The 24,369-nt window shown below is 42.6% G+C and overlaps 14 protein-coding genes across 14 annotated transcripts; 8 read left to right on the plus strand and 6 right to left on the minus strand.

Annotated features, from left to right (window-relative positions):
- The first annotated feature begins 56 nt into the window (after positions 1-56).
- On the plus strand, positions 57-1,531 carry BBOV_III006790 (uncharacterized protein). Its single transcript, XM_001611758.2, has 3 exons — positions 57-366; positions 457-934; positions 970-1,531. The coding sequence occupies exons 1-3, from the start codon at positions 112-114 to the stop codon at positions 1,506-1,508; spliced, it is 1,272 nt and encodes a 423-aa protein (XP_001611808.1). The 5' UTR covers positions 57-111; the 3' UTR covers positions 1,509-1,531.
- A 63-nt stretch (positions 1,532-1,594) lies between these two features.
- BBOV_III006800 (exonuclease family protein) lies at positions 1,595-3,878 on the minus strand. The gene is made up of 8 exons (XM_001611759.2): positions 3,747-3,878; positions 3,537-3,713; positions 3,454-3,502; positions 2,668-3,419; positions 2,544-2,634; positions 2,278-2,508; positions 2,079-2,244; positions 1,595-2,044 (listed from the first exon to the last, which is right to left on the minus strand). The coding sequence occupies exons 1-8, from the start codon at positions 3,854-3,856 to the stop codon at positions 1,602-1,604; spliced, it is 2,019 nt and encodes a 672-aa protein (XP_001611809.2). The 5' UTR covers positions 3,857-3,878; the 3' UTR covers positions 1,595-1,601.
- An 18-nt stretch (positions 3,879-3,896) lies between these two features.
- BBOV_III006810 (Cyclin N-terminal domain family protein) lies at positions 3,897-5,264 on the minus strand. The gene is made up of 10 exons (XM_051767248.1): positions 5,025-5,264; positions 4,869-4,984; positions 4,761-4,834; positions 4,629-4,726; positions 4,491-4,594; positions 4,341-4,456; positions 4,213-4,305; positions 4,102-4,177; positions 4,006-4,066; positions 3,897-3,946 (listed from the first exon to the last, which is right to left on the minus strand). The coding sequence occupies exons 1-10, from the start codon at positions 5,161-5,163 to the stop codon at positions 3,900-3,902; spliced, it is 924 nt and encodes a 307-aa protein (XP_051623473.1). The 5' UTR covers positions 5,164-5,264; the 3' UTR covers positions 3,897-3,899.
- Positions 5,265-5,399: 135 nt separating this feature from the next.
- On the plus strand, positions 5,400-7,555 carry BBOV_III006820 (uncharacterized protein). Its single transcript, XM_001611761.2, has 3 exons — positions 5,400-5,740; positions 5,776-5,852; positions 5,891-7,555. Exons 1-3 carry the CDS (start codon positions 5,596-5,598, stop codon positions 7,493-7,495), a joined length of 1,827 nt encoding a protein of 608 aa, XP_001611811.1. The 5' UTR covers positions 5,400-5,595; the 3' UTR covers positions 7,496-7,555.
- Positions 7,395-8,006, minus strand: BBOV_III006825 (uncharacterized protein). Its single transcript, XM_051767473.1, has 2 exons — positions 7,732-8,006; positions 7,395-7,696 (listed from the first exon to the last, which is right to left on the minus strand). Exons 1-2 carry the CDS (start codon positions 7,894-7,896, stop codon positions 7,505-7,507), a joined length of 357 nt encoding a protein of 118 aa, XP_051623702.1. The 5' UTR covers positions 7,897-8,006; the 3' UTR covers positions 7,395-7,504.
- Positions 8,007-8,430: 424 nt separating this feature from the next.
- Positions 8,431-10,179, plus strand: BBOV_III006830 (uncharacterized protein). The gene has a single exon (XM_001611762.1). It carries the CDS (start codon positions 8,899-8,901, stop codon positions 10,021-10,023), a length of 1,125 nt encoding a protein of 374 aa, XP_001611812.1. The 5' UTR covers positions 8,431-8,898; the 3' UTR covers positions 10,024-10,179.
- Positions 10,180-10,185: 6 nt separating this feature from the next.
- Positions 10,186-10,563, minus strand: BBOV_III006832 (uncharacterized protein). The gene is made up of 2 exons (XM_051767914.1): positions 10,328-10,563; positions 10,186-10,293 (listed from the first exon to the last, which is right to left on the minus strand). The coding sequence occupies exons 1-2, from the start codon at positions 10,547-10,549 to the stop codon at positions 10,198-10,200; spliced, it is 318 nt and encodes a 105-aa protein (XP_051623739.1). The 5' UTR covers positions 10,550-10,563; the 3' UTR covers positions 10,186-10,197.
- A 352-nt stretch (positions 10,564-10,915) lies between these two features.
- BBOV_III006834 (putative integral membrane protein) lies at positions 10,916-11,195 on the plus strand. The gene is made up of 2 exons (XM_051767355.1): positions 10,916-11,109; positions 11,146-11,195. The coding sequence occupies exons 1-2, from the start codon at positions 10,930-10,932 to the stop codon at positions 11,179-11,181; spliced, it is 216 nt and encodes a 71-aa protein (XP_051623785.1). The 5' UTR covers positions 10,916-10,929; the 3' UTR covers positions 11,182-11,195.
- A 628-nt stretch (positions 11,196-11,823) lies between these two features.
- On the plus strand, positions 11,824-12,109 carry BBOV_III006836 (putative integral membrane protein; the record flags this gene model as incomplete). The annotated part of the gene is made up of 2 exons (XM_051767124.1): positions 11,824-11,973; positions 12,008-12,109. The coding sequence occupies 2 exons, from the start codon at positions 11,824-11,826 to the stop codon at positions 12,107-12,109; spliced, it is 252 nt and encodes an 83-aa protein (XP_051623738.1).
- A 598-nt stretch (positions 12,110-12,707) lies between these two features.
- BBOV_III006840 (putative integral membrane protein) lies at positions 12,708-16,374 on the plus strand. Its single transcript, XM_001611763.2, has 6 exons — positions 12,708-13,605; positions 13,640-14,330; positions 14,366-14,682; positions 14,718-15,643; positions 15,680-15,945; positions 15,981-16,374. The coding sequence occupies exons 1-6, from the start codon at positions 12,915-12,917 to the stop codon at positions 16,342-16,344; spliced, it is 3,255 nt and encodes a 1,084-aa protein (XP_001611813.2). The 5' UTR covers positions 12,708-12,914; the 3' UTR covers positions 16,345-16,374.
- Positions 16,375-16,451: 77 nt separating this feature from the next.
- BBOV_III006845 (putative integral membrane protein) lies at positions 16,452-17,392 on the minus strand. Its single transcript, XM_051767912.1, has one exon. It carries the CDS (start codon positions 17,193-17,195, stop codon positions 16,728-16,730), a length of 468 nt encoding a protein of 155 aa, XP_051623742.1. The 5' UTR covers positions 17,196-17,392; the 3' UTR covers positions 16,452-16,727.
- A 146-nt stretch (positions 17,393-17,538) lies between these two features.
- Positions 17,539-19,791, plus strand: BBOV_III006850 (uncharacterized protein). Its single transcript, XM_001611764.2, has 2 exons — positions 17,539-17,915; positions 17,950-19,791. Exons 1-2 carry the CDS (start codon positions 17,630-17,632, stop codon positions 19,749-19,751), a joined length of 2,088 nt encoding a protein of 695 aa, XP_001611814.2. The 5' UTR covers positions 17,539-17,629; the 3' UTR covers positions 19,752-19,791.
- Positions 19,672-23,214, minus strand: BBOV_III006860 (putative leucyl-tRNA synthetase). Its single transcript, XM_051766998.1, has 4 exons — positions 22,883-23,214; positions 22,720-22,848; positions 19,880-22,685; positions 19,672-19,845 (listed from the first exon to the last, which is right to left on the minus strand). The coding sequence occupies exons 1-4, from the start codon at positions 23,183-23,185 to the stop codon at positions 19,748-19,750; spliced, it is 3,336 nt and encodes a 1,111-aa protein (XP_051623474.1). The 5' UTR covers positions 23,186-23,214; the 3' UTR covers positions 19,672-19,747.
- A 92-nt stretch (positions 23,215-23,306) lies between these two features.
- On the plus strand, positions 23,307-24,354 carry BBOV_III006870 (Mitochondrial carrier family protein). Its single transcript, XM_001611766.2, has one exon. The coding sequence runs from the start codon at positions 23,336-23,338 to the stop codon at positions 24,299-24,301; it is 966 nt and encodes a 321-aa protein (XP_001611816.1). The 5' UTR covers positions 23,307-23,335; the 3' UTR covers positions 24,302-24,354.
- Positions 24,355-24,369: the final 15 nt, after the last annotated feature.

Consider the following 24,369-nt stretch of genomic DNA (forward strand, 5'->3'; position numbering starts at 1 on the left):
GCATGTGTCTATTTTTGGTAATGTGTTAGCATACTTTTGTCGCACTTTGATTCCATTTTTAACTCATTGAGAAGTAGGTCATACTGTCGCCGTAGATTATGACAGTTGGCAATGCGTATCCCTAGTGCATCACCCAGCAGTGCTGTGGTTAACTTCGAGACGCACTGTACCGAATACTTTCACCCAAGCGTGCTTGCATATATCATACGCAACAGGGCGGCCCAGCTGGCGAGATATGGCCATGGAGTGAGCGTCACAGCCAAAATACGTGACGAACTGGATAGAATCACTGCCGCAGCGGTTAGTACCAGCTGCCATCTAAGCCCTCAGACGGGAGCCACTCTGCTCCTATCATTTGCTAAATTGGTATGTTAAATATAGTCTAATGTGATTTACTGACGCCCTTTGAGCGTTTGTTTCTAGTATCTCTACAAAGCCTATATACATCATATGCAGGACTATGTAAAACCTGAGCTTACTTGTCAACTTACTGAGCATTTTGACTTTGCTGAAGCTTCACCGAAGGCTATCGCTGTGGTACTTAATGCCATATCCAGACAACCGCATTCCTTGCAGCACGTCTATCGTGAATTTTGGGATGAACTGCCAAGGGCAATATCTTGCTTTGGAAGCACATCAAGTCTACAGGATGTTGCATCGTGCAGCTTGTCACTGTCGAAAATAATATCTGCCTGCCGGAATGCTGGAGTATCATCTAAGATTGGTGGGCATACTTACAGGAATATATGCAATCTTTTGAAAACTGTCTTGCTGTTAGCTCAATCGCGGCTGCAGGAGTCGGGGCCACAAGAGTACAAGCCCAAAGAGCTGACCTCGATACTGCAGGCAGCTTATACAATAAAGGGCCAACCCCGCGTAGTAGTCATCCACTTGTTGAATCATCTAAAGAATGCAATACCAACGTCAATATACGGTATGTTTTGTGGTAGCCACATCTAAGCATAGCAGGTGTTGACGACACCCTATTTACGCTAGATATACTGCCACCACCGGACTTAGATGGAGACACTATAGATGAACGCAGGATCAAGCGTGATATCGCTCGAGCTGAGAAATCGTTTGTTGAATGGGCATTTGAGTATATAGTTGACCACCTCAAGTGTCTAAGTGATGCTGAGCTGGCTCGCATTGCTGCGGCATGCAATCGCTTGCGGGCATGGTCAAAAGATGAATTCGTTTGCGAATTCGCATTATCTTGGGAGAAGATAATAGCGAATGGCGACAACATAACTCCACGTAACCTTAGCCAGGCGGCATGTTACTTTCTCCGTCGATATGAAGCTTCGGTTCAGAAAGAACTGGATGCTACTAATTCAGAGGAACACCTGAAGGCATCGCAGATATCGCACATATGTGCCAAAATAGGCGACATTTTACACGATTACGCCAGTTCACGTTACACCAAACAGGATCTACATCGGGTAGAGGAACTGATGCAGGTGGCAGACCACTGTAGAGCGAAACGCTTCCTTAAGGGCGCCGCATGATAGCCTCAATGCATTAAACGTAGTCCACGCCATGTATTACACATAAATAGTAAAACTAACTAAATAGCAACAGAGATTGATTATTGGTAGTTACTATTGACCGTGACCACGTTTGTTTGATACCTGCTTGGAGAGCATTGCTACCCAGCTGTTTCCACGGTCACGAACTGCGGTTTCATGGTCACTGCGTAATGTTTCTAACATAATACCCTGGGATCTACGGTACAGATTAGTGACCTCTTCGGGTATATCTTCATCCGAGGAGACGGAACTTGGTACCGGTAGTCCGTGGCCAATTGCGTACATTCGACACAGCATGCGTTTAAGGCGCTTCATACGTCGGAAGTTGGCTGGATACATTGCTATGGATAGAATGTCGACTTTGCAGCAGTCACCACTAAGGTTGGATACAAGCATGATATCTTCATGATCAAGCATCGATGCCAGGCTTTCGAGTGTTGATCCCAATTGCTTCAGATATGAGCAAACGGCCTTTGGGTTAACCCTCTTGATTAAACAGCATGATTCCTCATTTTCTGTAGTTTGTGACGAATAAGTAACATGACCTACTGGGACCCTCGAAGACCTTGCGGTAACATAGTTTCTGGAAGTCACGTAAGACTATTATGTGATTAGACGGTTCAGCTGCATCCTTATCGCGTAAAAACGCGCTGAAAGCATTCACACTGGCAGCGTCGCTGTCTGTAGGCTCCAGTATAATCGATGGTGGTAATATCTACTGATTATGTATTATAGCACCATTACTTACACTTTGGTAATCACTTGCCATAGGATCGTATAGATGCACCTGCGATGTTGAAAGAATCTCAGCATCTTCCATTAGACCGCAGGCACGCGGGTCCAATATATCAACTAGGGTACGTACGCCAGGTGTCAGGGTCATAACACCTTCCATGGCTAAGAACATGGTAGTCGATGCATCTACGTACGAATCATGTCCACTGTCACGTACAAGCTCTATTCCTATATGTTGTTTTACCTGGATTACATAAACAGAATAGAGGCGGTGCTTACCAAAGACTTTAATGATGGTTTGTTGTGACGGCGAGGTGCGATATACTGCAGTGCAGTGTCCAATACGTTAAAATGTGCGATTTCGCAAGCTCTAGGAAATATTAACACTCTACACAAAACATACTTTAGGTCATTATCGAGTGAGTGTCCCACTAATATAGTATCAGGTCCAATTAGCATATTGAGACATTCCTGGATATCCGAAAGTCGTATTGTCACGTCCTCAAGGGATTCTGCAGTTATGCCGGAATAAGGGGTTCGGTAGTCCTGGATATCACCTTCTGGTTTAACCAAAGCATCAAACACCGTATTGAGCAAGCTGTCGACTATGGTAATCCTTGCCAGTGCAGTCACCCCGCCAGCCGTAACCATTTCGCAATCAATTGCGAAAGTCCTGCCAAAGTCACAATCATCTTTTAGTTTATAGGCGGTAGCTGCATACTTACGGATTAACTCTTTGTCAAAGTGGCTTGGTATATTATGAGAACCAGTAGCTTCTTGCGTGTTGCTACTGTTTTCAGCCTTTTCTATATCGTTACTCTGTGTATAATCGTCATCTTTACAAGTGGAATCTAGAATTGAAGTGAATTCTGAAGCTATATAGTGTTCTATATCCTCTGTAAGTTCATCCCTATTTTTACAAATACGACGTGATCGAGTTACGTTAGCCATCAATATGGCAAAAAACTGCTCCTCAGTTACACTTTCTGTGACTATATTAGATACGGCGGTACTACTATCTGAAGGTGTAATAATGGCGTTTTCAAAAATAAAATCCCAGCCTTCCGTATGCCGTAACTCGGCACGACCCAAGGTGAATGCTCTTATGGATCGAGGAACAGAATCGGTATTTATTTTTTCCATAAGTAACAATCTCTGTGAAATGTGTAACAGTCTAGTGGAAACTCACTTTTATAATGTTACATGATACACTGTCGTCACTTATGCGTGGATTGCAGCTGCATTTATTAACAACATATATGTTATACCTACAGACGATTCAAATTACTTCCCTGAGTACCACGGAATATAATTGATAGTGCATCCAGGTCGTCCATTAAGTAATCGGCATCGAGGTATGGCACCGCCACTAACACGTTATGATGTGATCGTGGCCTTCCCTGCCGTAAGTTCAATGGGCATTTAGTCCGTGCGGCATTGCTCATTAACCTATATCGTATCTAGTCCTTGACATGGACATACCATGACAGAAACAGCTGGAACTGCTTCCACTCAATAGGAGCGCTTCGATGCTGTAGAAGCGGCTGTAAGGTGTATGCCGGCACATCGCCGGAGTCAGTACAAGTAGTCATTATACATGTAGAATGCAATGATATTAGCGATAAAGGAAAAGTTTTATTTAGTGTCGCTATATATGGCAAGATACATGTCAAGAATCTCACCTAAATAACAGTGTAAGGAGGTATAGGAAATAATAATGCTACACACACATAACACATACCAGCCTTCTGCTGCTCATTTTCGAGTGCTGAACGCGAAGCAAAGTGCTTATCGTAGCATTCCTGAATGCTATGGAACCATAGTAATACTAAATTACCACGATGCGATTAATGGTATCAGTAAGCAATGTTAGCTTGGATCGGTCGTCCTTAAGTAGCTTCTTGAGGAGGAACCTATGCAAGATAGTCGTCCATACGACGTAATTTACCCATCAAAAGAAATCAAACTGCCAAGCTTAGCTTTGCAATGACGTGAAAAGGCACCCACTGCTAGTTGAGTAGGAGTATAAACAAAAATGAGCCTACGTAGCATAAAACAGCACACATTCTATCCTACTCTGGAACTTCGTGCATGACTACACAATCCTTCTCAGCGGCAGTGCAAACCGAAAGAAGGATCCCTAAATGCTCGCCCATAATAATATCGTCAATGCCTAAAGTCTCCTTGATGTACTGACACCAGTTAGAAACCACGAAACGACTCTACCTCAATACACCGCATCCGTAGCACGTGCATGGTATCAGATGTGTGAATTATCAAAAAGTTGAAGTCCAGGGCATCACATACAGTGGACTCCTGCTCGAATACACCTACACTATACAGTGAAAACACGGTTGTACTAACGCAAGACGTTAAGCCCGTCGACAGCACCCAGCAGCTTGTCTATATAATAATTGCGCCACACGTCCTCCAACTTTATGGCCAATGTTACGCATGAAAACCTGGACAGCATAAACAATGATGTACATAATCTACATTATAACACGAGGATCATGCTCAAGCATAGATCGGCGTAGATAGAAACGATTAAAATATGCCAGAGCCGTTTCCTGTAGGTAATGATCCCCTCAATCTCTTTATTACCTTCACGCAGTCCTTCATATGGTTAGCAGCAATAAATCGCGATAACTGAATTGTGTAAAAACGAAGTAACCACAGCTCTTCTTCAAACGTTGGTAGTTTCACATCATTCTTGGTGGCTAGTATTTAGATTTATATGCGTTAACCAGGTAAACATACAACGAATCCGTTCTAGAGCACGGTTAAATCCATTTTCTCGTAAACTGTTTAAATGCGATAAGGAAGGCAGCACCCATCTTTCGATGTGCGTGCTACTGGAAGGCCAAAGTGAGCCACCAGTATCGCTTGCGTCGTCCATTAAGCAATCGTAGTAGCATCAGTAGACAGATGTGTGACTAAAACTTATGATCACAAAACCAATCGAAAACTTCAACATTGTTACTATACCGTATAAAATACATATGTGTAATAAATCTAAGCATGTTTAGCACATATAAAAGGATGAAATAGACATAATATCCCCTAGGCTGTGGGGACGAGATACAGTAAACTGAAATCAAAATAGATATAAAAAAGTAACACTGTAACTTCTTTAATGTATCGCGATATACGCGTATTTGGTATAACAATATATATTAACCCTCTGCTATAAACATAGCCCAGGAAGTTTTACAATTTTTTATGTATACTTATAAGCCGCTTAACCACGATCAAATGCCATATTTCGTACAAAAGGCTCTAGTAACCGCTATTACAACAGAAATATTGATGTGCCTATGTAGTTCGAAGGATGTCGACACCGAATAAGCTTTCAACTCTCCTTGATGGAGATAATTTAACACCTGAAGAGGATACGCTGGCCAATAGTTCAAATGCCTTAGAAAGCGAAGTGGTAGCGGTATTAGCTAAGCTGGATCGTGTTGATCTAGCTCAGGGTGGGTGTGCTTTGTTAGCTGATCAATTAACGCAGTGGTTATGGCGCTGGGCGCACATGTCAATGTCGAACAAGTTATCAAGGATACAGTGCCTCATGTTCTCGAGAAACAGGTGAGTCGTGCTGGCAGTATATAGCATTTAATGCGCAGCACGTCGCTAGCGAATCTGAGCAAGAAGCCCTTACGGGCATCAACCTTCTAGGACCGGAAACCTCAGCTGCTACCAACGACGAAGCTGACATGTCGGTAGACGGTGAATCGCAATCAACATCAGATTATTTCCTACACATCGCTAAATACGCTCCTCTGAGACTTACTCTCGGTGAGCGTAAGTTGATGAGACTGCTTGACAGCACGTTACACGTTAGCGAGTATACTGATAAAATTGACATTCTGCACGAGGGCAACAAGGCTCGCAAGATTGTACGCGAGATAAAAGAGGTGTGCGCTATCCTTAGTGGTTTAGCGGTGGCACATAACTACGATGATGGGCAGCGATTGGTTAAAGACAGGGAATACGATGCCAACGCTGAGTTCTTCAGGAGCGTGTTCGAGATCGGAAGGCGGTATAAAATATTAAACCCTGATAAAATTAGGAACTCCTACGGAAAGCTGATATACTTTTTAATGGACTCCAGGAAGCCGGAAATACAGGAACTATTGAACTTTGACTGTGTTGCTCCCGTAAAGACTGTTTTTACACTATTGTCAAGTAAGAGGCGGGGTTTGGAGTTGCTCCAAGACCCGAAGCTTAAGTACGCTACTATGGAGATCACACCTGAAGGTAAATCTCGGTATGAGGTACAGCGTGAAATATCGACTAAAGAGGAAGCTGTGAAATACTTGACCAACAAGTATGCGCGTAAGAAAGGCATTATGGGCATAGAATTTTCGTTCTTGACAAGGCCATTCTCTAGTACACAGGAGGTGTCAGATGATGTCGAGATGACCCCTGACGAGGTGCAAACGTGTATATACTCACTGTCAGACCATAACTCCCACTTGAGGGCGTTCCGCCGCCCCTGTGACATCATGATCGCATACCTGAAGGACAATTACAATCCTCAGGATTCAAACCCTAAGTACAACCTCTCTATTAATGCAGGCTGCGAGGGCTCGAGGTTAAGCCATGGCCACGCTCGTCAGTTTACTTACGTCCTTCAATCTCTTACTCTATGGAGGGAAATAGCTCATGATATGTTTGCCTTGTGGCATTATGCTGAGGCAGATTTGTTGGACCCGGATAACCCATACAGGCTGAGGAACACCGGTCAGGGGTTGAATCGGGTGCAAGATGGCCACCACGTTGTCAGTGGAATGCGTAAGATACTCTACAGAGTGCAGCAGAAAGTGGGTACCTGGGTGGGATCGAATATGGTACACCTAGGTGACCACAATGTCCCAAACTCGTTCATGTTCATCGACAAATACACCCAAATACCGCGCATTCTATCGCCCATTGTTTCGTGTATCGAGAAAATACCAGAATTGTACAAATCAACAGATGCGATGAAGACTTATATTGATACACAGTTCGGAGGGCCCAAGCACCTCAAAATGCTGATACTTACAGACTTCTTCAGACATGCCTTCGATGGAAGTGGAGCTGACAACTTCAACGATGCTGGTAGTTGCATTGACGGGCGACTCACATCAGCATGGAATTGGTGTTCCAAGATCGAGAAGAAGGCATACTTCCCCGTCTTCCTACTCACATCGTTCTGCGGTTTTGACGGCAGATTCGGTGAAAGCTAACAGACAGTACTAAATAAGTTTGTAAAACTCGCGTAACTGATCCTTTATCCAAGGAAGGCGTTGCACCAGTGCCTCGAACTCACTGCGTCTTAACATTAGCATGGGCTTAGTGCCGCAACAAAGAACTAGTGTAGGTTCGGAACGCAAACCATCTTTCAGATCACGGCGCATTATAAAAATTGAACGGCCTAAGGGCTCCAACTGTAGATATAGATCAAGATCAATAGCGAACGTACCGTACCGTTACCTACTGGGATGCGATCAGGTGGTGGCCAGCCACGATAGACAGGACGGCAACTAGATTGCTCTGATACTAGAGTACGAAATGCCTCTATTGCTGCTGCATTATCATTTCGCGCAGCGGTAAATGATCTGCAACACAACCGATTGAATGCGTTCATACTATGTTAGTCGTACAAAGATAGACATAGTTCGTAACAATATTACACACATCAAAATGTGTGCATAAATATTACATTATCGTACCGTAATATAATGGCTACAGACTATTGATGTGTGTTGGTAACGGAATCAATGTGTTGCTACGGACACGACAACAACGCTGTCTACAACATTGATTTACAGGTGCGACACACTAATACATTTAAAAATCATTAGTCCATAAAGTTATAATACGATAGCGATATATAGAAAAATCGTAGCGTAGCGGGATTGTATACAATCATATGGTATCATGTGCGGACAAATCTGTACAAACCGGTGATAGCGCCCTAAAGCGCCACTAAATTTATAAAACCCCGCAAATTGGCTAAAAAGGAAAATACGTGAAACACATTAGGGACACAGCAAAATTAACATTTGTGCCCATGACCCAGTGTACGTCGTTAAACTCACGACGACGCCACCCCATCGGAAGTCGACGATGCGCAGAAATGCCTACACGAAGCAATGACCATTAAACAGGTCCATCACACCACACCAGTGATAACGAGAGGTCTAAATTTGGTAGGCAATAGTCTGAATTGTGACGGAAAGTGGAAGTGGATTTCATGTGCATGGTCATGCCGTAAAAAAGCTTAGACCAGGTCGTGCGCTGCTTTTCTCGCAGTAAAAGGCAGTATTTAAAATATTTAACGGTAAGACACAGCTTTTTTCAAAGGCAGGTGGGTCCAAAAGACTGCCTGTGTGGATGTTTAGCTGTGGACCGTTAGTGAGCGTCAAGGTTGCCAATAAGTTTTTATACGACAACAACTACATTCAATGCAAAGTAAACATATATAGTTGTTTGACAGTAACTTTATATTAGCAGGAACAGGCTGTAGAGGTTGTCGGGAGAACTTGGCAACGGTGGCAGACAAGGTCGCAGCTGAGCTGAATAACAGGGGAGATGGTTTTTGGTGGGCGCTGCATTGACTGAGAATGCGCATCTGCAGAAATGCTACATGGATGAGGAACTCAAGATAGTTGACGTCTGGTCGGATAACTTAGAAGATGCATTCGAAAGAATAAGAGATGTACTGGAACGATACCCATACGTCTCCATAGACACGGAGTTCCCAGGTATCGTTGCCAAACCCACGACATACCAAGAAGATTACAATTACCAAACCGTAAAGTGCAATGTAGATCTGCTGAAACTAATACAACTAGGTCTGACATTTGCTGATGCTGATGGACAGACGCCTAGTGGAGTATCAACATGGCAATTCAACTTTAAGTTTGACCTGCAGCGCGACATGTACGCCTATGACTCTATTGAACTACTCAAACAAAGTGGAATAGATTTCGAGAAACACCAGCGCAAGGGTATAGACGTGGCACACTTTGGGGAGCTGATTATAGCTTCGGGTCTTGTGATGAATGAAGATGTAGTTTGGGTCAGCTTTCATGGAAGCTATGACTTTGCATATGTCCTGAAATTACTTACATGCACCACACTACCGACAAATCAATCTGATTTCTTCGATTTGTTACACGATTTCTTCCCTTCGCTTTACGATATCAAGTACTTGCTTGACGAACGCTCAATCAAGTTGACGAGCAGGAGTAGTCTACAGAGGATCGCTGAACATCTGGATGTAAAACGAATAGGTCCACAACACCAGGCAGGAAGTGATAGCCTTGTAACGTGCAGAACTTTCTTTAAATTGATGCAAAGGTACTTTGAGAACAAACTGGACGATGAGAAGTACCAGGGTATCATATACGGACTAGGTAAAACATCGGCAAGATTGTACGCAGATGGTAAGAGCGACGGTCTATACAGTACACCATCATATCCAATCGGAGCTCCTTATGCTAACGGGGCTGCGAACGTCAAATGGGGACCTGATATGCAACAGCATCATGTACAAACCACGCTCAACCCAGGAATTGTGAACGCTAAATTGCATACCACGACTTCAGGAGCGGTCATTTTAAACTCGTCGGGGTCTAACACTCTAGGGGACGTAGGAAGCCCTATGGGCACCACGGTATTGCCGTCAAACGTTACCCTAGTAAACAGCGCTGCTATCAACAACATGAACGAAATCAGCTTTTACGATGCACCACACTACAATCAGTAGACATCCCAACTAATGCACTGCCGTCGTCGTCTCTAGCATCACCAGCGGTTATCCGGTGGCCAAACACGTCATTTACGAGATTTTCTCTAGCATGAAGTGGCAAAAGCTACTGCAAAAACAACTAACTTCTAAAGATCATAACATTTTTGTTATTAGTTATCTATGTGATTTTATTTAGTCAGACTTGCTTTTATTGATGATATCGTATCGGCGAATCTCGTCATCGCTTTTAGGGTATGCCGTGACTGCCATACGGCACGCCTCCAAACACTAAACAGTATGTAGACATCTGTATATTACTTACTGAAAACTTCTTCACATCGTCGTAATCCAGATACTCTATCTTTGAGGGTGCCGGAGGGTTGTTAGGCCCAGAAATTGGACGAGGAAACATGTTATTACATCTAGATTCACAACCCTTGGCCAGCATCTTGTATGTTATCTCCACGCATCCAGCCATTTTCATGCCAATCAATATAGCTAAAACAGCTATCCATCTAGGGCAAAGCAATCTCTGTAAATTCATCTTGATTTAGTATAAATATAACGATGTCAAGGATATTTAACCAATGAGGCATTGATGGTTCTATATCTGAAGTTTAATCCAAGGGATATTCCACTGGGATATATAGCATCTATAATGCAACAACAATGCTACGACTACGGAAGTATCGCTCTAATGATTAGAGCAAATATAAACAGTATATGGTAAGGATAATGTACTCTTTATTTTAGTACTCTAAAAACGCAAATGATAATTAGTGGTCACAAAATACTAATATCATGGTATATGAAACATCCGTTGAAAGATCTTTCAAAGAAAAGATCCAAGGAATATCCAATTCATCATGGAAACGCAGTGCAGTCTTATACAATATACATCTATTCCACAAATCATTATAAAAGATGGCATTTAAAGCAAGTGTAAAACGACTCTGCCTAGGATTGGCTGTTTTGGCCTATATGGGCATCGGAGCCGAAGCTAATATTTTCGGATACTTCAAAGGCATATGTGACGATGTTTGCAAGCAGTGCAAATACGACTGTGAGGCAAAGTACAAGGCGGGTACTTTCAAAAGATGGATGGTACGTTATAGTCCAGCATAATTCATTACACCTCAGTGCAAAGGTAACTGCAAGCTGCTTACGAAGAAGTGATATTGACAAGTGTAGGCACCGTCTAAATACAATAGAAGCTGTAAACAGTAATAATTATTTTTAATCTATCATAATATCGAAAACGTTTCATAAAATTAATGTATATGCTAATAGGCATGGTTACAATGGCTACTTTATATCTAATGTTCAACATATGTTATATCAACTTAGTGAGTAAATCAGTATAAAACGGCTTATTTCAGCTGTATTACAAAGTTTATCAAAGTGTTATAAACAATGGGTTAATAGCATATTTGTAATGTCGTATATCCTGTATTACAAATATAAGACATATATTATGATAAGTGTATAATATATCTCTAATATCATCTAATAACAACACTGCTTATGATCTAGTGTTGCTTATTCAAACTTTAGATAATATAATGTCAACCTTCATTGGAAGTGAACTTTTATCGGCAAATTTCAGTAAGATGTCTTTTTTGTTGTTTTATGGTAGTCATTGCTACACAAATATATTAAATTGCTCGACTAAGTCATCAGTAAAGACATTTAACAAATACTGTGGATCACAGGAATTTTCTGAAAGGAATTTCTGAAATCAAAATAAGATCATTAGGTATCCAGTCACTTATTGATTATTTTTGAGATATACAAACCACGTATATTACATTTAACAAGATGTACCTCTTTAGCGCACTTGTTGGCTGGTTTGCTTTATTTGTTGGTAGCTCATTCGGTATTACTGACCTGCGCCTTCGGCAACAATGCATTGAGAAGTGTTTGGTAAACCACAAGGCAAAATTCATGAGGCCAATGCATAGGCTTATGGTATGTTTTAGATTGAAAAGTAAACATTGATCAGTGCAAAATAAGCTGCAACCGGAGGCATGGACAAGCATTTGACACAGCGGAACATGCCTTACATCCCGCTTTTAACGGCCTAGATGGCCTCATGAGAGGGTGATAAACGTTGGTCCATCATCGTTGGGTTACACTCTTATATACCAAAGAACACTATGTTACGGGATTATTGTTTTTGGTGTTTTACGATCTACGACTTGTTCAACGATAGATACAATGTAAACGCGAACCGTTAAAATAATACTACACAAAGGGTACAATATATGCAATAGATTTATTTTCATAGACTTTTATATTTGATATTTATATGACTGGCAAGATATACTATAAAACACGAACAGATATGATTTGTAAATGAACATTCGCTTGTTAACAACAATGTACTTATACTCCTATATAATATTATAATGCCAAATTAGACGAAATAGAGCTACAAAGGAGAACATCTATTTCATATATAGAATAATGAAAGCATTTGCAGCCGAGAATAATCCAGCATGTATAAACGTATGTCCTATTAGTAGTAAAAAAGTTTCTTTGCCCTAATAATACATAGTTACCATAATGTGTAATGACACACTGTGTTGTGTACTATGGTATCGAGCTTCTACCCTATGCCACTAATAACATACTACTATATCACTCTTACTATCTTATTTATGCATATAATGTAGATATTAGCTATCGCACATAATGAATCACGCTATTGACCTTGTGTTTATCAGTACTCAACAACTAGACAACACAGGATCGTTATACTGAAAACCGTAATTACTAAAAATGAAGTATTATGACTTCCTTGTTGTACTCATAGATACTATGTAATGTCATGTGTATGGAACTAGGTACTTTGAAAGCTTGCTGGAGAATGATGCCGGTAAGCGACATAGGTCTTGCCGGGCATCACGATGTTATACCGCGCTGCTTTAGGATACCCTAGTTATCAAGTTTGTACAATAGTGTTATTGCTTATCGCATGGTTCATTAATCATATCCATCCAACAGTTCGATATGTTGAAGCTCTGTCTCTTCGTCATGTAGTATCCCATAATAATTCAGTACTTCCCGGATATATCTCGTGCATATCACAGAAAAACAACGCAAAGTCAACACGTCAAAGAATCCAGGAACTATACCTAGAAGATAACGACAATGGCTATCCATCAGGCTCTGGCCTATTTGGTGGCTTGTTTCGTGGGCGGAAGTTTTATAACAGAAGTGAGAAACGGAAAGCTGGAAGAATGGGTCAAGAATACTTTCAAATGCGCCCAGAAAGTCCTCCATGGATAACGGAGGATTTTGGCGGTGTGCCTAATCTACCTCATAGAACACCAATAGCGCTTTCACGAGGCCCGGTGGACGAAGAGTTCCTTGAAATGCGGAAGCGCGGTATACCTCACTCTATGCTAAAGGACTACTACATGTACCGAGATGAATATGAAAGTCGCACTAATTCACGCAGTGAGGTGTTCCATCCGATATTCCGACGTAGTCCAGAGGACAATAATCTATATCTCTATGGTCAGGGGGTTGCAACAAGGCCATCGTTTGAAATGCTTAATGAAGATGGAGTCTTGACGACTGATGAATTAGACGCGGGTAGGAACATGGTCTAGTAATATAAAATATACAGATGATGAACATCTTAAAAAAGCACTCGAGATTCGGAAAAGTTATAAAGGAAGCGACCGTATATGCCAAATAATGCTTGCAACCTTGAAGGAATACAACGATGCCAATTTAAAACCTTTGTTACAAGAGCCTGCACCGGAAGGCGAAGAGGTAGACGACCCGATGTTTAGACGCTCGTTCCTGGTCAATGAAGACGGATCTCCTTATTGGCTCAATGAGTGGAACCGTGAATACCTAAAAGGTAGGGAAGGCCTAAGTGAAAGGGAACTGATTGACTACGACAATATGTGGTACACTCACCTGGAGAAGCTAGAGCAGCGTTATGGCATGCTACTTCCTGGTGGTGGTGATTTAGATGATATAATGCAATACTTCGAGACAGTTGGCCAAGGTGATCTATCATTAACCAGGTCTAGTATACGTCAACCCGGTGGGCTGCGAGTTGCCATTGGCAACAAAGTGCTCAAGACAAGGTGGTCTGAAAACATTCCTCCAGTTTTACTAGAACTGCTCATGAAGTACACCCTGATGGACCAATTTAAATCATTCAAGAAAATGAATGCGAGGGAGCAACTTTTAAACATGAAGGCAGACGCTTTGAAATCATGCAATCAGATGATAATGAACCGTTTGATTCGAGAACGCGTTTTACGTAATGAAGAGAAGAAGCGTTTGGAGTACATTAAGTTCTTGTAGGTCATTAATATGGCTATACCAATGTCTACAGACACCATCGGAGGAAAGTGATACACAAAAGCCGTATTACAGGACAGCCAAACATACCATACTGGTTATGGGAAGAGTGCTGGCACCGAAAAGATGATATGATTCAAGATACTATAGTGGAGATACTGCACCAGGTTAAGGCTGTTGAGCCAGATGCTGATGTTGCCGAATTGACCAGGGGCACAGTGGAGCACATGAAGTCACCCAAACTGTTAGGCACTAAGTTCGATCGCCAGTTAATACTTGAAAATGACATGGCGGGCCATGTAGACGTTTTGGAATCATACATAAAGAAACATAGCCAAGGTGCTGAATCTGGTAAGATATTGTCCGTTGGATCAATATTGTTACAGAAAATGAGGAAACTACCGATGCACCAAATAAAATCAATGACGAAACCATTGATGGGATTGACTTGCCCCTGCCGCTAGGATATTACTTCCGTGACATGATATCATTTGATAAGTTCGAAAAGGCTTTCGAGGACTTCAACATGGAATGCTTCGGCAGGAAGGGTTGTGGCGTGAGGGTGGGACAGTTGGTCAAGGGCGTTATAGAGGATGTAAGACCTAAGCGGCTGTTGGTGGATATACATACTTCAAAACTGGCAGTCATGTACTTGAGTGATTTCTTCAGGAGTCCTAGAGAGGTGCCATCTGGTGGATTCACAAAGGTGTTCCAAAAAGGTGACGAGCTGTATTTTGAAATCGTAAACAAGTTGGGAAATGATATACGTCTATCGACGCGGCGCTTACAGGAAATGTATAGTAAGCGTGATATATACAGGAAGCATTTCGAAAACGAAATATTTAAAGTACGGGCCTTGCAAAGGTACAGCCAAGGTGTCTTGGTGCAGTACCAGGGTGACGATGTTGTTGACATTAAGAACTATAAATGCCCGGAGAATCCTGGTGGCCTGGAGAACATTGCATTCATTCCATTGGATCAATTGGATAACCAATATCTGAGCGATACCCAGTTAATAAGGTTAGATATTATTGGGAAAGTCCTGCCAGTGTTCATATCGGACTGGGCAGTATGTGCCGGAGTTCCACTGGTGTCAAACACTGAGGCTATAAAAAGGCTGCCATTAGGCCATATAAAGCCTGGTGATAGAATACGGGCTAAACGGTGTATGTACGGCAAGGATGCTGTATGGTTAGACTTGGGGAAAACCATAGGCACCCTGTCAGTCATGGACATGAGCCCAGAAGATTACCAGAAGCACAAACTTGGGGACGCCACTATTATATATGCTGAAGTAAAGAATGTACATATGGTAAGTAGTGTCCCGGACCTAACATTAGCTATACAGGTTATGGGCTATGTAGAATTGACGACCAAATTCAGCAGCGAAGGCAATAAAACGAACGAATGGATTGATCGGCTGCATAGTGATCCTGATCCTGTGCAAACGTTTAACAAAAAGCTGGCTCACGAGAAGGAGCTTGGTAATGAAATGATACCGAAGGATATGACTAAATTAAATTACGTACACCCTATCGATCAACTGCCGTCAATGATAGTCTCGGAGAACTCGGAACCTAACTTGCCTTTCATGAAGCCGGACGAATCAATTGGGTTTGTTTTGATAGTACGTAATTACAAACCTACAGATTGCACAAAGTGCCTATAAAGTGGGACTTCACACCAACGGCAGCTGTAAAAAATCCCGAAGATGAAGTTAATTATGCATATCATCAGTACCGCTGGGAAGTACTTACCGAAAATGGTTGGGAAGTCATAATGCCAGAAGAACAACGCATCCTTAACCGTGCGAGATTTATGAACGATGAAGTCATACACTACAACATAGGATCTAGTTCGTACCGTGCAGACCTAGTGGAGATGATTCGTCAGAACCTGACTGAAGGCATGGAGCAACCCTTGCGTAATGACGCTGTGTTACCCCTGGATGAAGTGGAACTGAGACACACTAGAGGATTTATCGATATAGACTTTGATCCCGGTGCTGTCTAGGGAATATAATATCTAGCATTTTCTAGGTAATACACAACTTTTAGCACCATTAAATATTAAATAGATGCACTATAAGAAGCGATATTAATCGAAGTTGTCTAATGTTAAATTTCGATGCCACAGCATGTCGTCAGTGAGAACATAAATAACAACGAGCAATTGCCATTCAACATGCAATTTTTAAACCGTTGTATTTATGGGTCAGCTTTGGATGACAATGTCTCAAAGGGGATTTTCTTGCCCACGGCTAAATGGTTGCTCATTCGAACAAAATGCTTTATAATTCCAGATTATTCAAAATACCTTGTCATACGTCCGTTACTCATGTTATTCAGCGGAAGTAGATAAGACTGGCCTAGTTAATCTCCGCCAGCAACTCTAGCTTAATCCTCGGTGTTTACACTCTGCTGGGTGCTCTGACCGCGGCCCCTTTGACTGCGTGAATTGAAATATCCGCGATTACGGTATCGACCACCCCTGCCGCGACCTCCACGGCCGGAGTTGCGGTTATTCTCTGATCGGTTGTTATCATAGTTGTTAAATTGTCTAGGACCATGCCTACCGATTTCCCTACGAAATGGTGGACGTCTTGATGAAGACGTAGGAGTAACCACTTCTACAGCTTGGTTGTAATTGTTGTCACTGACGTAAAAGTCATCCTCATCACTAGACTCGTCATCATCGTTGTCATAGAGCTCATGGTCGTTGTTATATATCCTCTTGAGGTAACGCATAAAACTGCGCTTCCTGAAACGCTTATAAAGGTAGTATGCCACGTAAGATGTAGCTAACACACCGAGAAAGCCAACGCCCAGCAAAGCTAAATTTAAACGCGATCGATTGGGCGACATCGTTAGTGTACGACCTCACCTCAACACACCGGTAAGATCTAACACCCTTAAACTAAAATGTAGCCGATACACATCGCGATGAAGATTGAAGCGTACTTGGTTTTCAGTGAATAGACTTTGGTATTAAGAGCGAAAACCTAGAAAATATAATCTAGTACTATATATAGCCACGTATTAGTGCAATGTAAATTCAAAGTGGAAAAAAATAAAATTATATACCCAACGGAAGGATATTATAAGCGATTAACTAGCAGACCCTACGACCGACGTAGCTCACCCGATGGATTACCAACAGTCACGGCACATACATCACATTATGTATAGAAGTCAACTAAACTAGGTTTAAACCTGATGATGGTATGCGAAAATAAGCCACCGCCATAACTCAGGACTACCAAAGATTCCGTCGCATTAAGCGGCATTATCGCACTCGTATGATCCTCCCATGGCTCATATCGATACACCTTTGGGTTGTATGTGTTATACAACAAGCAGTATGTCGTCAAAGAAGCATCACAACTCGAATCAATAATGGTTACTACAGTGCTGTATATCCTTCTGGATATACACCCAGCTTATCACAACCTGTTGCCAACAATGGTCAAATAATCGCATCTAATGAATGGAAACTGCCTTTGATCAAGAAAAACACAGTTACTTCCTTCGTATGTACTGAATTGAGAAACTGTCTATATTCGACTCAGCCAAAACTTAGCAGAGGTAAATAACAATAGATGATATTTAATCTATTCAGGCATTAAGACGAAACGTTTTCCAGTGGATATAACAATTTCGCGCACTAGTGAATGCCCACACGACGTATCATGTAAACTAGCTGTTGTAGACACACTGGTCGATGTCGGTGAATTCGTCAGGAAGGCAATACATCCAAACATCGTCAGTGATGAGTACTACCGATACGCACACTGGCGTATGTTGGAAAGGTTCACCCTGGCTGCAGCGATGGCATTGGCTTCACAAATTAAACCCGCAGGGGTAAATACTGAGACTAAGGACATCGAAGTGGCTGTTACCGACAAAGGTATATCACATTGGTTGACATGGGCTACTAGTGGTAAAGTCAGCTCAGCGTTAACCACTATAGTGTTGAAGGATATTTTTTCCAGGATACTCAATTTCGTGTGGTTCGGGCAGATTGGAGCTGGTTTCGATGATAACCCAAAGGCTTTCCGGTTGCTAGGAGGGCTGCTATGCAGCGCGGCCGGAGTTGCTTGCTTCATTGGTAACATGATGCAACTGGAGCCCAAAGTGGTACTGACTGTCTTGGTCAACGTAATAAAGCATGTAGGCGCAGTTACCATGGTGGCTTCACAAGCCACGTTCCACAGTACATTTTGCGTAAAGAATGCAGCAACTAACGTCGGTGAAATAACTGCAAAGTTGGAAACGCAGAGTCCAATTTGTGATTTTTTAGGCATGGCTGCAGGAACATCACTGGGTGCTCTGACGGCCAACATGGCAGCCTCCATGCAAACCGTTTTGTTCACCGGTATGTGCTTGACATCTAACATCGCAACTTACATGTGCGCAAAGAGCGTTTGTTTCCGTACACTTAACCCTCAGCGGTGCTTCGTTTTACTTGAAAACTTTGCAAGCGTCCTATTAAGGAGGTTGGATAGCTACCTTAAATACCACAAGATGAGGCTGCAGTCATTGAGTCAAAGGTCACGATATGATGTTGCAGTGGAGACTTCAGATGGCACGGATTCAGCAGAGGAATCGCAAAGTGATTTGTCATGCTTCGACGACGACGAATGTGGTACTATCGCAGAGATGATATATAACTACGAGTTCGATACTGCCAACCGTATCCTTAACAGGTTCACATCAGTACATCTTTGCAAGAAGCTAAAGAGAGGCAGGAAACCGGGACCACATGGTGTGGAGACAAATGAACGCTATCCTAATGAACCACTTAACCTGGTACAAAAAGGTATAGGTATAATGTTCCTAACACCAGAACAAGTGGCAGCACGTGAAACTTTGTTATTCCCCTGGAGAGATGGATACCTTAAACACGGAGCGGTTAAATACTCATTGGCAGACATGTCAGTATCGCCAGCTGCTCTCACGGAGTACCTCAAGGTGTTCAAGGGCGAACGCTTCGTAGTAGCCCTGGGATCAGAGGATGCAGTAGAATGTACAATACACAGATCAGCCACACCGAGGGATGCCATGCTCGCTATACTGACGTACAATATAGCAGATAAGCTATGGACCATACTGGCCGAGACTATGGAACAAAGTTTCTTTGAAGAACAGCTAGAGCAAATATGGGACATGTGCAAAAGGTCAGCAGTCAGCCTCAAAGAGGTGCTAGCACAACTGAAACCCAACCCCAATACAAGGAAACGTACATACACGAACCAAGATGCAGATACACATCAAAATAAGGTGCTGTCTAGATGGGGATTGCAAACGGTAACATACGCTTATAACGTAGCAAAAGCGTGCATTGACGAAGTTATGCTAAGCGCACAGGCAGCCAAATGGGATATCGATAAGTTCGAGCTCTGCTCACCGTTCAAAAACTAGTAAAAGAACACAGACGGTCGGCCGGGAAATGCAGAATGCCTAATGTTGCTAGAATCCTTTTCATGAGTCTCAGAGTGCGGTAGTATAGAAAGTTCTGTACAATGATATAATTGATACCCATAACATACCCTTAACCTCTAGAGATTGTTGTACATATGACGATATAGATCGTAGGTAGGATAGTTCACAGTATGGTAATTCCAGCAATAATGCACTTGCACCCAGAACTGCAACTTCACGTAGCTGGAAGCTGGCGAAGGCCAGCATGGCCTTCTTGTCAGCACCAGATGCGGAGGTCACTAAATCTGAGGATGATAGTGACTTTATAACTTCCTTCTCGGATATAGTACCGCTACATACGTCCATGGCCTGTAGAGTCCTTAGGACACCTTGGTGTAATGTGGGATATTCTTTGGCGACGTATATAACAGCACCAGTGAAGTCCTCAACGGCAGCAGGGCCCTTGTGTTTACGAGTAACCGCCTGAGAACGGTCCTTGCACTTGCGGAATTCGTCCATGTTCTTTTGCAAGAGCTTCAGCTGACGATGTAATGCCCAGTCGATAGGCTCCAGCGTTGGCCAAAGCACACCGACCAGTGAATTTGGCTTACCGAGCACCTGTCTCCAAAGGTATTCACACATGTGAGGGACTATTGGATTTGCAATACGGCAGAAGGTTTCGTGATACAGACGTAAGGCACTAGAATCAATATCACCCTGAGCCATTTGCAAGTAGTTACGACGAGCACTAATGTAGTCATAGAAGCAGTATTTCAGAGCGTCACGGTATACAAATCCAGTGTATGCTTCCTTTGTTTTCTCCACTAATACCGCAATCTCGTTCAGGAATACGTTCTTGGCATATTGGCCTATGCCATCTGCACTGCAAGCGCGGTTTCCAAGTTCCATGTCAGATTGACATGACAATAGTATAGTATGTAGCTTCAGTACAGCCGCCTCAGCAGTTTCCTTGGCAAAGTTAGCGTCATCTAAACCGTCACCAGCATCAGCTAGAGCAACGCGAGTGCCATCAGCAGTGTACATTCCAATGGCATCCTCGAGAGTCAAGAAGTTACCCTTGGATTTCGACATTTTCTCAGAGTCAACAAGAACATGACCAACACATAAATATGACCTTGGCATCGCCTCTATAGTCTTTACGTCATTCCATATTGCATTGTGAACAAAGAGGCTCATAGTTAAATGGTTAAATATAAGATCTTTTCCCGAGCAACGCAAGTCTACGGGGTACCAATAAGCGAAGTCGTCGCGCATCAGCTTAAGTTTTTTAGCAGTTGCATTGTCGAGACCGTCTGGGACCGTGTCGCTTATGTGGAATACATAGTCAAATACCGCAGGAGTTAATTGTGATGGGACCAGGCCTAAAGAACCAGGAGTTGTACCGAATATATCACCCTGGAGATAATGGGCAATTGTATAATAGGCCATGTAAATTGTACTGTCGGAAAGACTCTCGATTAGCGAGTTCTTGTTTTGGTTAATGTCCTCCCAGGGTAATACAGTACCCAGGCCGTAAGAACGGCTGCAAGCCCAGTTGTCAAGCCAGGATACAACATGCTTCACTTGGTTCAATGCTGAATCGTTATAGCAGCTAAATTTGTTAGGGTCATTAACATGGGCTAACACACGCTCCTTCCAAGCAGGGTCACTGAATTTAGTGTACCACTGGTTGCACAATGCCACAATGCAAACGTCACCAGCCCTGGCAACTACACGTTTAGTGGGCTCGTAATAGATAAATGCGCTCTCAGCGCGCACCATCTCATCACGGATGGTGTCCTTGACATCAGAGACTTTACGTCCTTTGTGAGGGCCTACAGCCATAATACCCTCGTAAAAACCACGCTTATACAGAATCTCTTTGCAGCGCTCCAACTTCACAGAGTCCTTGCTGGAAGCTACCTTTTCCTGCTGACATACAACCTCAGCTGCACAAGTACCTAAACCAGGAATGTCTATCACCGGTACTATATCCACACTGCAGTGAATTGGGTCAACATTGTATTTATCCTTGTAGTAAGCAGTTTTCTTACGAATCTCAGATAATGTAATAAAATCATCAGGAGAGTCACTGGGGACACATGACACTATACCGGTGCCCTTTTCCATAGATATAGTAAGCATGGGCAAGACATAGATGCGCTCATGGACGCTAAGAGGGCTACCTAATGAAGCACCAATCAAGGATTGACCAGTACATTGGGCAATGGAATGTACCTCACTTAAACCTGAATCATTTGGCCTAAGTAACACTAATCCCTGGTAAGACATATTCAGTGCGCTGCGGCCAGATGCTATATACAAGCAATCGCATGATTTAACAGCTTCTTCAATACCCATTACTGTTTCCACTACACCCATATCGTTGAAATTAAGCTTTGGTGTGCTGTAACCAAGGACTATTTCGTAGGTGCCCTCTGGAAGAACGAAACAGTTGGTCTGGCCGTACATAGTCTCTGGGCGTAGAGTAGCAGCCAAAAGGAAAACCTGCTTACTAGATAACACGTCCCTAAATCCTTTGTAACGCTCATCGAGTTGGTCGAAAATGTCTACACCGTGTTCCAAGCGCATTTTAATCACAGTGTACTCCTGAGCGGTGGCACCCTCACCCTCAGCACGGTCGTGATCAGCACAGGGTTGCATCACCGAACGACTGAATATAGACGGACGGCATCCAAAATGTAAAGTACCCAATTCCTTCATACGAGTGAATTGCCATTCAACAAAGGCGTTGTAATATGGATTGCGATCGGTAGTAATGAAACTACGACGCCAGTCTACGGAAGTGCCAAATGATTTTAGATCTTGTATAGCAAGTGGTGAAAAGTAAGTCAGCCAGTATTGGGGATCAGCAAATTTAGGAATCTCGGAATCATCGATGCCCATGTGGCGCATTATATCCATTTGGGTCATCTGTTCATTATGATAAGTGACATTATAAACAAACCTTTACATCTGTTTTAGCAAGCAATTTTGTCTTCTTAGACGCGAACTTGGTACAGTCAGTCTCCTCTTTACCGGGAACTACGGTACTCACTGCTTCTGGAACAGTAGCAGCGAGATCAGGTGATTTCATCTGAAAATAATGTGAACCTAGATATCAATACTACCTCCTTCAATTCATTCTTGATCTTGTCTGCACATGCCATAATAGGCATACCTGTACAATGAAGCCCAAAGGGCCATAAAACTGCTTTACCCTGAGTACGCTGAAAACGGGCTTGAAACTCCGCCTTAGACATACTAAATGCGTGACCGATGTGTAGTCGACCATTCATATAAGGATATGGAAATGTGCAGAAGTACTTGTCAACGGAACGGTTTGATGGAACAGCGGCGTCATACACACGGCCTTCCTGCCACCAACCACGCACAAGAGCTTCATTCTCTAACAGCTGAGCTCGCTTCGACATTTTGAAGAATATCAAAAAATATGGAAAATATAACCCAATGTCTTGGTGACCTATGGATACTCTCTGCCATATTAGAGGGTAAATGTTACACATACGCCATATAGAAACACAATCTGTATGCTAAAAGTTTAATTTTACCAATACTGAAAGATGCCAAATGATGAAGGCACAGTGTGCCCATTGACTCCAACCAAAGGACATATTACAGTTGACTACCTTAAATCACATGCCACCGTTACTGCGCTATCTAACGCACTAGCAGGTGCTATGTGTACGCTGATTACACAACCAATAGCTTCCCTAAGAACAAGACTACAGTCACTCAATATATATTGCCATGGCGTACCAAAGGACGCTAGGAGTAAACTAAAGGCGCTCTACAAGGTTAGCATGAGAGATGGCTTCTTTAGTTTATATAGAGGAGGAGGATGTTCCATGGTAATATCAGCAGCAGGATGGTTCATATTCCGATTTACATACGATGAGCTAACCCAAAGGAAGGTTGTCGAATTTGACAGTAAAATGGGAAATAAACTGATCCTAGGATCACTTAGCAGCCTTGTTACTACTGTAATTTTGCACCCTGCATGGAATGCTAAATTAAACATCGAACTGCAAACAAGTAAAACTAAATTAGATGGATGGCCTCAGTACCGAGGCACAATGCATTATCTATTCGTAACTACCCGAGATCAGGGCATAAAAGGGCTCTATAAAGGTTGGGAAGTGAATGGAATAGGTGTTATTTATTACGGAATGGTGATATGCCTATACGAAACATTATCGGAATCGGATTGGGAGCAATATCCCATACTGCATAAATTCAAAAGCATCAAACCAATGATGAATGGTATGCTATCAAAAATAATACCCACTACGCTCTGCTACCCTTTCTATGTTAGCAGAACCATGCAAATATGCTTCGCAACGGAACTCACACATCGCAAATTGCATGAAATATTCTTCTGGACCCTAAAACACAAACGACTAAGCGGCTTATACGCCGGGTTCCAGATGCAACTTATAAAGTCATTAGTTAGCGGAGGCATTACATTTGGAATATATGAAGCTATACTCATTGCAATAGCAAAAATATACAACTTGGCAGCAGTCTGATCCACAGCATTAAAAGATGCTGGAATCGCATTGATTAACACGCTAAATAAATAGCGATGTTTGAACCT

This window comes from Babesia bovis, chromosome 3, assembly GCF_000165395.2.
Source record: "Babesia bovis T2Bo chromosome 3, whole genome shotgun sequence".
NCBI lineage: Eukaryota > Apicomplexa > Aconoidasida > Piroplasmida > Babesiidae > Babesia > Babesia bovis.

Excerpts from the sequence above, each read along its gene's own strand:
- BBOV_III006790 (XM_001611758.2), top strand. The coding sequence starts at position 112 with ATGCGTATCCCTAGTGCATCACCCAGCAGTGCTGTGGTTAACTTCGAG. Across the intron at positions 367-456 it reads TCCTATCATTTGCTAAATTG|GACTATGTAAAACCTGAGCT; the intron begins GTATGTTAAATA and ends CATCATATGCAG. Across the intron at positions 935-969 it reads AATACCAACGTCAATATACG|GTGTTGACGACACCCTATTT; the intron begins GTATGTTTTGTG and ends TAAGCATAGCAG.
- BBOV_III006800 (XM_001611759.2), bottom strand. The coding sequence starts at position 3,856 with ATGACTACTTGTACTGACTCCGGCGATGTGCCGGCATACACCTTACAG. Across the intron at positions 3,714-3,746 it reads TTCCAGCTGTTTCTGTCATG|GTTAATGAGCAATGCCGCAC; the intron begins GTATGTCCATGT and ends GATACGATATAG. Across the intron at positions 3,503-3,536 it reads GGAAGTAATTTGAATCGTCT|CTGCAATCCACGCATAAGTG; the intron begins GTAGGTATAACA and ends TAATAAATGCAG.
- BBOV_III006810 (XM_051767248.1), bottom strand. The coding sequence starts at position 5,163 with ATGGACGACGCAAGCGATACTGGTGGCTCACTTTGGCCTTCCAGTAGC. Across the intron at positions 4,727-4,760 it reads CATGATCCTCGTGTTATAAT|GTTTTCATGCGTAACATTGG; the intron begins GTAGATTATGTA and ends TATGCTGTCCAG. Across the intron at positions 4,457-4,490 it reads TACGGATGCGGTGTATTGAG|TACATCAAGGAGACTTTAGG; the intron begins GTAGAGTCGTTT and ends AACTGGTGTCAG.
- BBOV_III006820 (XM_001611761.2), top strand. The coding sequence starts at position 5,596 with ATGTCGACACCGAATAAGCTTTCAACTCTCCTTGATGGAGATAATTTA. Across the intron at positions 5,741-5,775 it reads TCGTGTTGATCTAGCTCAGG|TGGTTATGGCGCTGGGCGCA; the intron begins GTGGGTGTGCTT and ends CAATTAACGCAG. Across the intron at positions 5,853-5,890 it reads CTCATGTTCTCGAGAAACAG|CACGTCGCTAGCGAATCTGA; the intron begins GTGAGTCGTGCT and ends TTTAATGCGCAG.
- BBOV_III006825 (XM_051767473.1), bottom strand. The coding sequence starts at position 7,896 with ATGAACGCATTCAATCGGTTGTGTTGCAGATCATTTACCGCTGCGCGA. Across the intron at positions 7,697-7,731 it reads TCCCAGTAGGTAACGGTACG|TTGGAGCCCTTAGGCCGTTC; the intron begins GTACGTTCGCTA and ends CTATATCTACAG.
- BBOV_III006830 (XM_001611762.1), top strand. The coding sequence starts at position 8,899 with ATGGATGAGGAACTCAAGATAGTTGACGTCTGGTCGGATAACTTAGAA.
- BBOV_III006832 (XM_051767914.1), bottom strand. The coding sequence starts at position 10,549 with ATGAATTTACAGAGATTGCTTTGCCCTAGATGGATAGCTGTTTTAGCT. Across the intron at positions 10,294-10,327 it reads ACGATGTGAAGAAGTTTTCA|TGTTTGGAGGCGTGCCGTAT; the intron begins GTAAGTAATATA and ends CATACTGTTTAG.
- BBOV_III006834 (XM_051767355.1), top strand. The coding sequence starts at position 10,930 with ATGGCATTTAAAGCAAGTGTAAAACGACTCTGCCTAGGATTGGCTGTT. Across the intron at positions 11,110-11,145 it reads GTACTTTCAAAAGATGGATG|TGCAAAGGTAACTGCAAGCT; the intron begins GTACGTTATAGT and ends ATTACACCTCAG.
- BBOV_III006840 (XM_001611763.2), top strand. The coding sequence starts at position 12,915 with ATGTTATACCGCGCTGCTTTAGGATACCCTAGTTATCAAGTTTGTACA. Across the intron at positions 13,606-13,639 it reads GACTGATGAATTAGACGCGG|ATGATGAACATCTTAAAAAA; the intron begins GTAGGAACATGG and ends TAAAATATACAG. Across the intron at positions 14,683-14,717 it reads TAGCCAAGGTGCTGAATCTG|AAAATGAGGAAACTACCGAT; the intron begins GTAAGATATTGT and ends ATATTGTTACAG.
- BBOV_III006845 (XM_051767912.1), bottom strand. The coding sequence starts at position 17,195 with ATGTCGCCCAATCGATCGCGTTTAAATTTAGCTTTGCTGGGCGTTGGC.
- BBOV_III006850 (XM_001611764.2), top strand. The coding sequence starts at position 17,630 with ATGATCCTCCCATGGCTCATATCGATACACCTTTGGGTTGTATGTGTT. Across the intron at positions 17,916-17,949 it reads TCAGCCAAAACTTAGCAGAG|GCATTAAGACGAAACGTTTT; the intron begins GTAAATAACAAT and ends TAATCTATTCAG.
- BBOV_III006860 (XM_051766998.1), bottom strand. The coding sequence starts at position 23,185 with ATGTCGAAGCGAGCTCAGCTGTTAGAGAATGAAGCTCTTGTGCGTGGT. Across the intron at positions 22,686-22,719 it reads TTGCTAAAACAGATGTAAAG|ATGACCCAAATGGATATAAT; the intron begins GTTTGTTTATAA and ends CATAATGAACAG. Across the intron at positions 19,846-19,879 it reads ACAATCTCTAGAGGTTAAGG|AACTTTCTATACTACCGCAC; the intron begins GTATGTTATGGG and ends ATCATTGTACAG.
- BBOV_III006870 (XM_001611766.2), top strand. The coding sequence starts at position 23,336 with ATGCCAAATGATGAAGGCACAGTGTGCCCATTGACTCCAACCAAAGGA.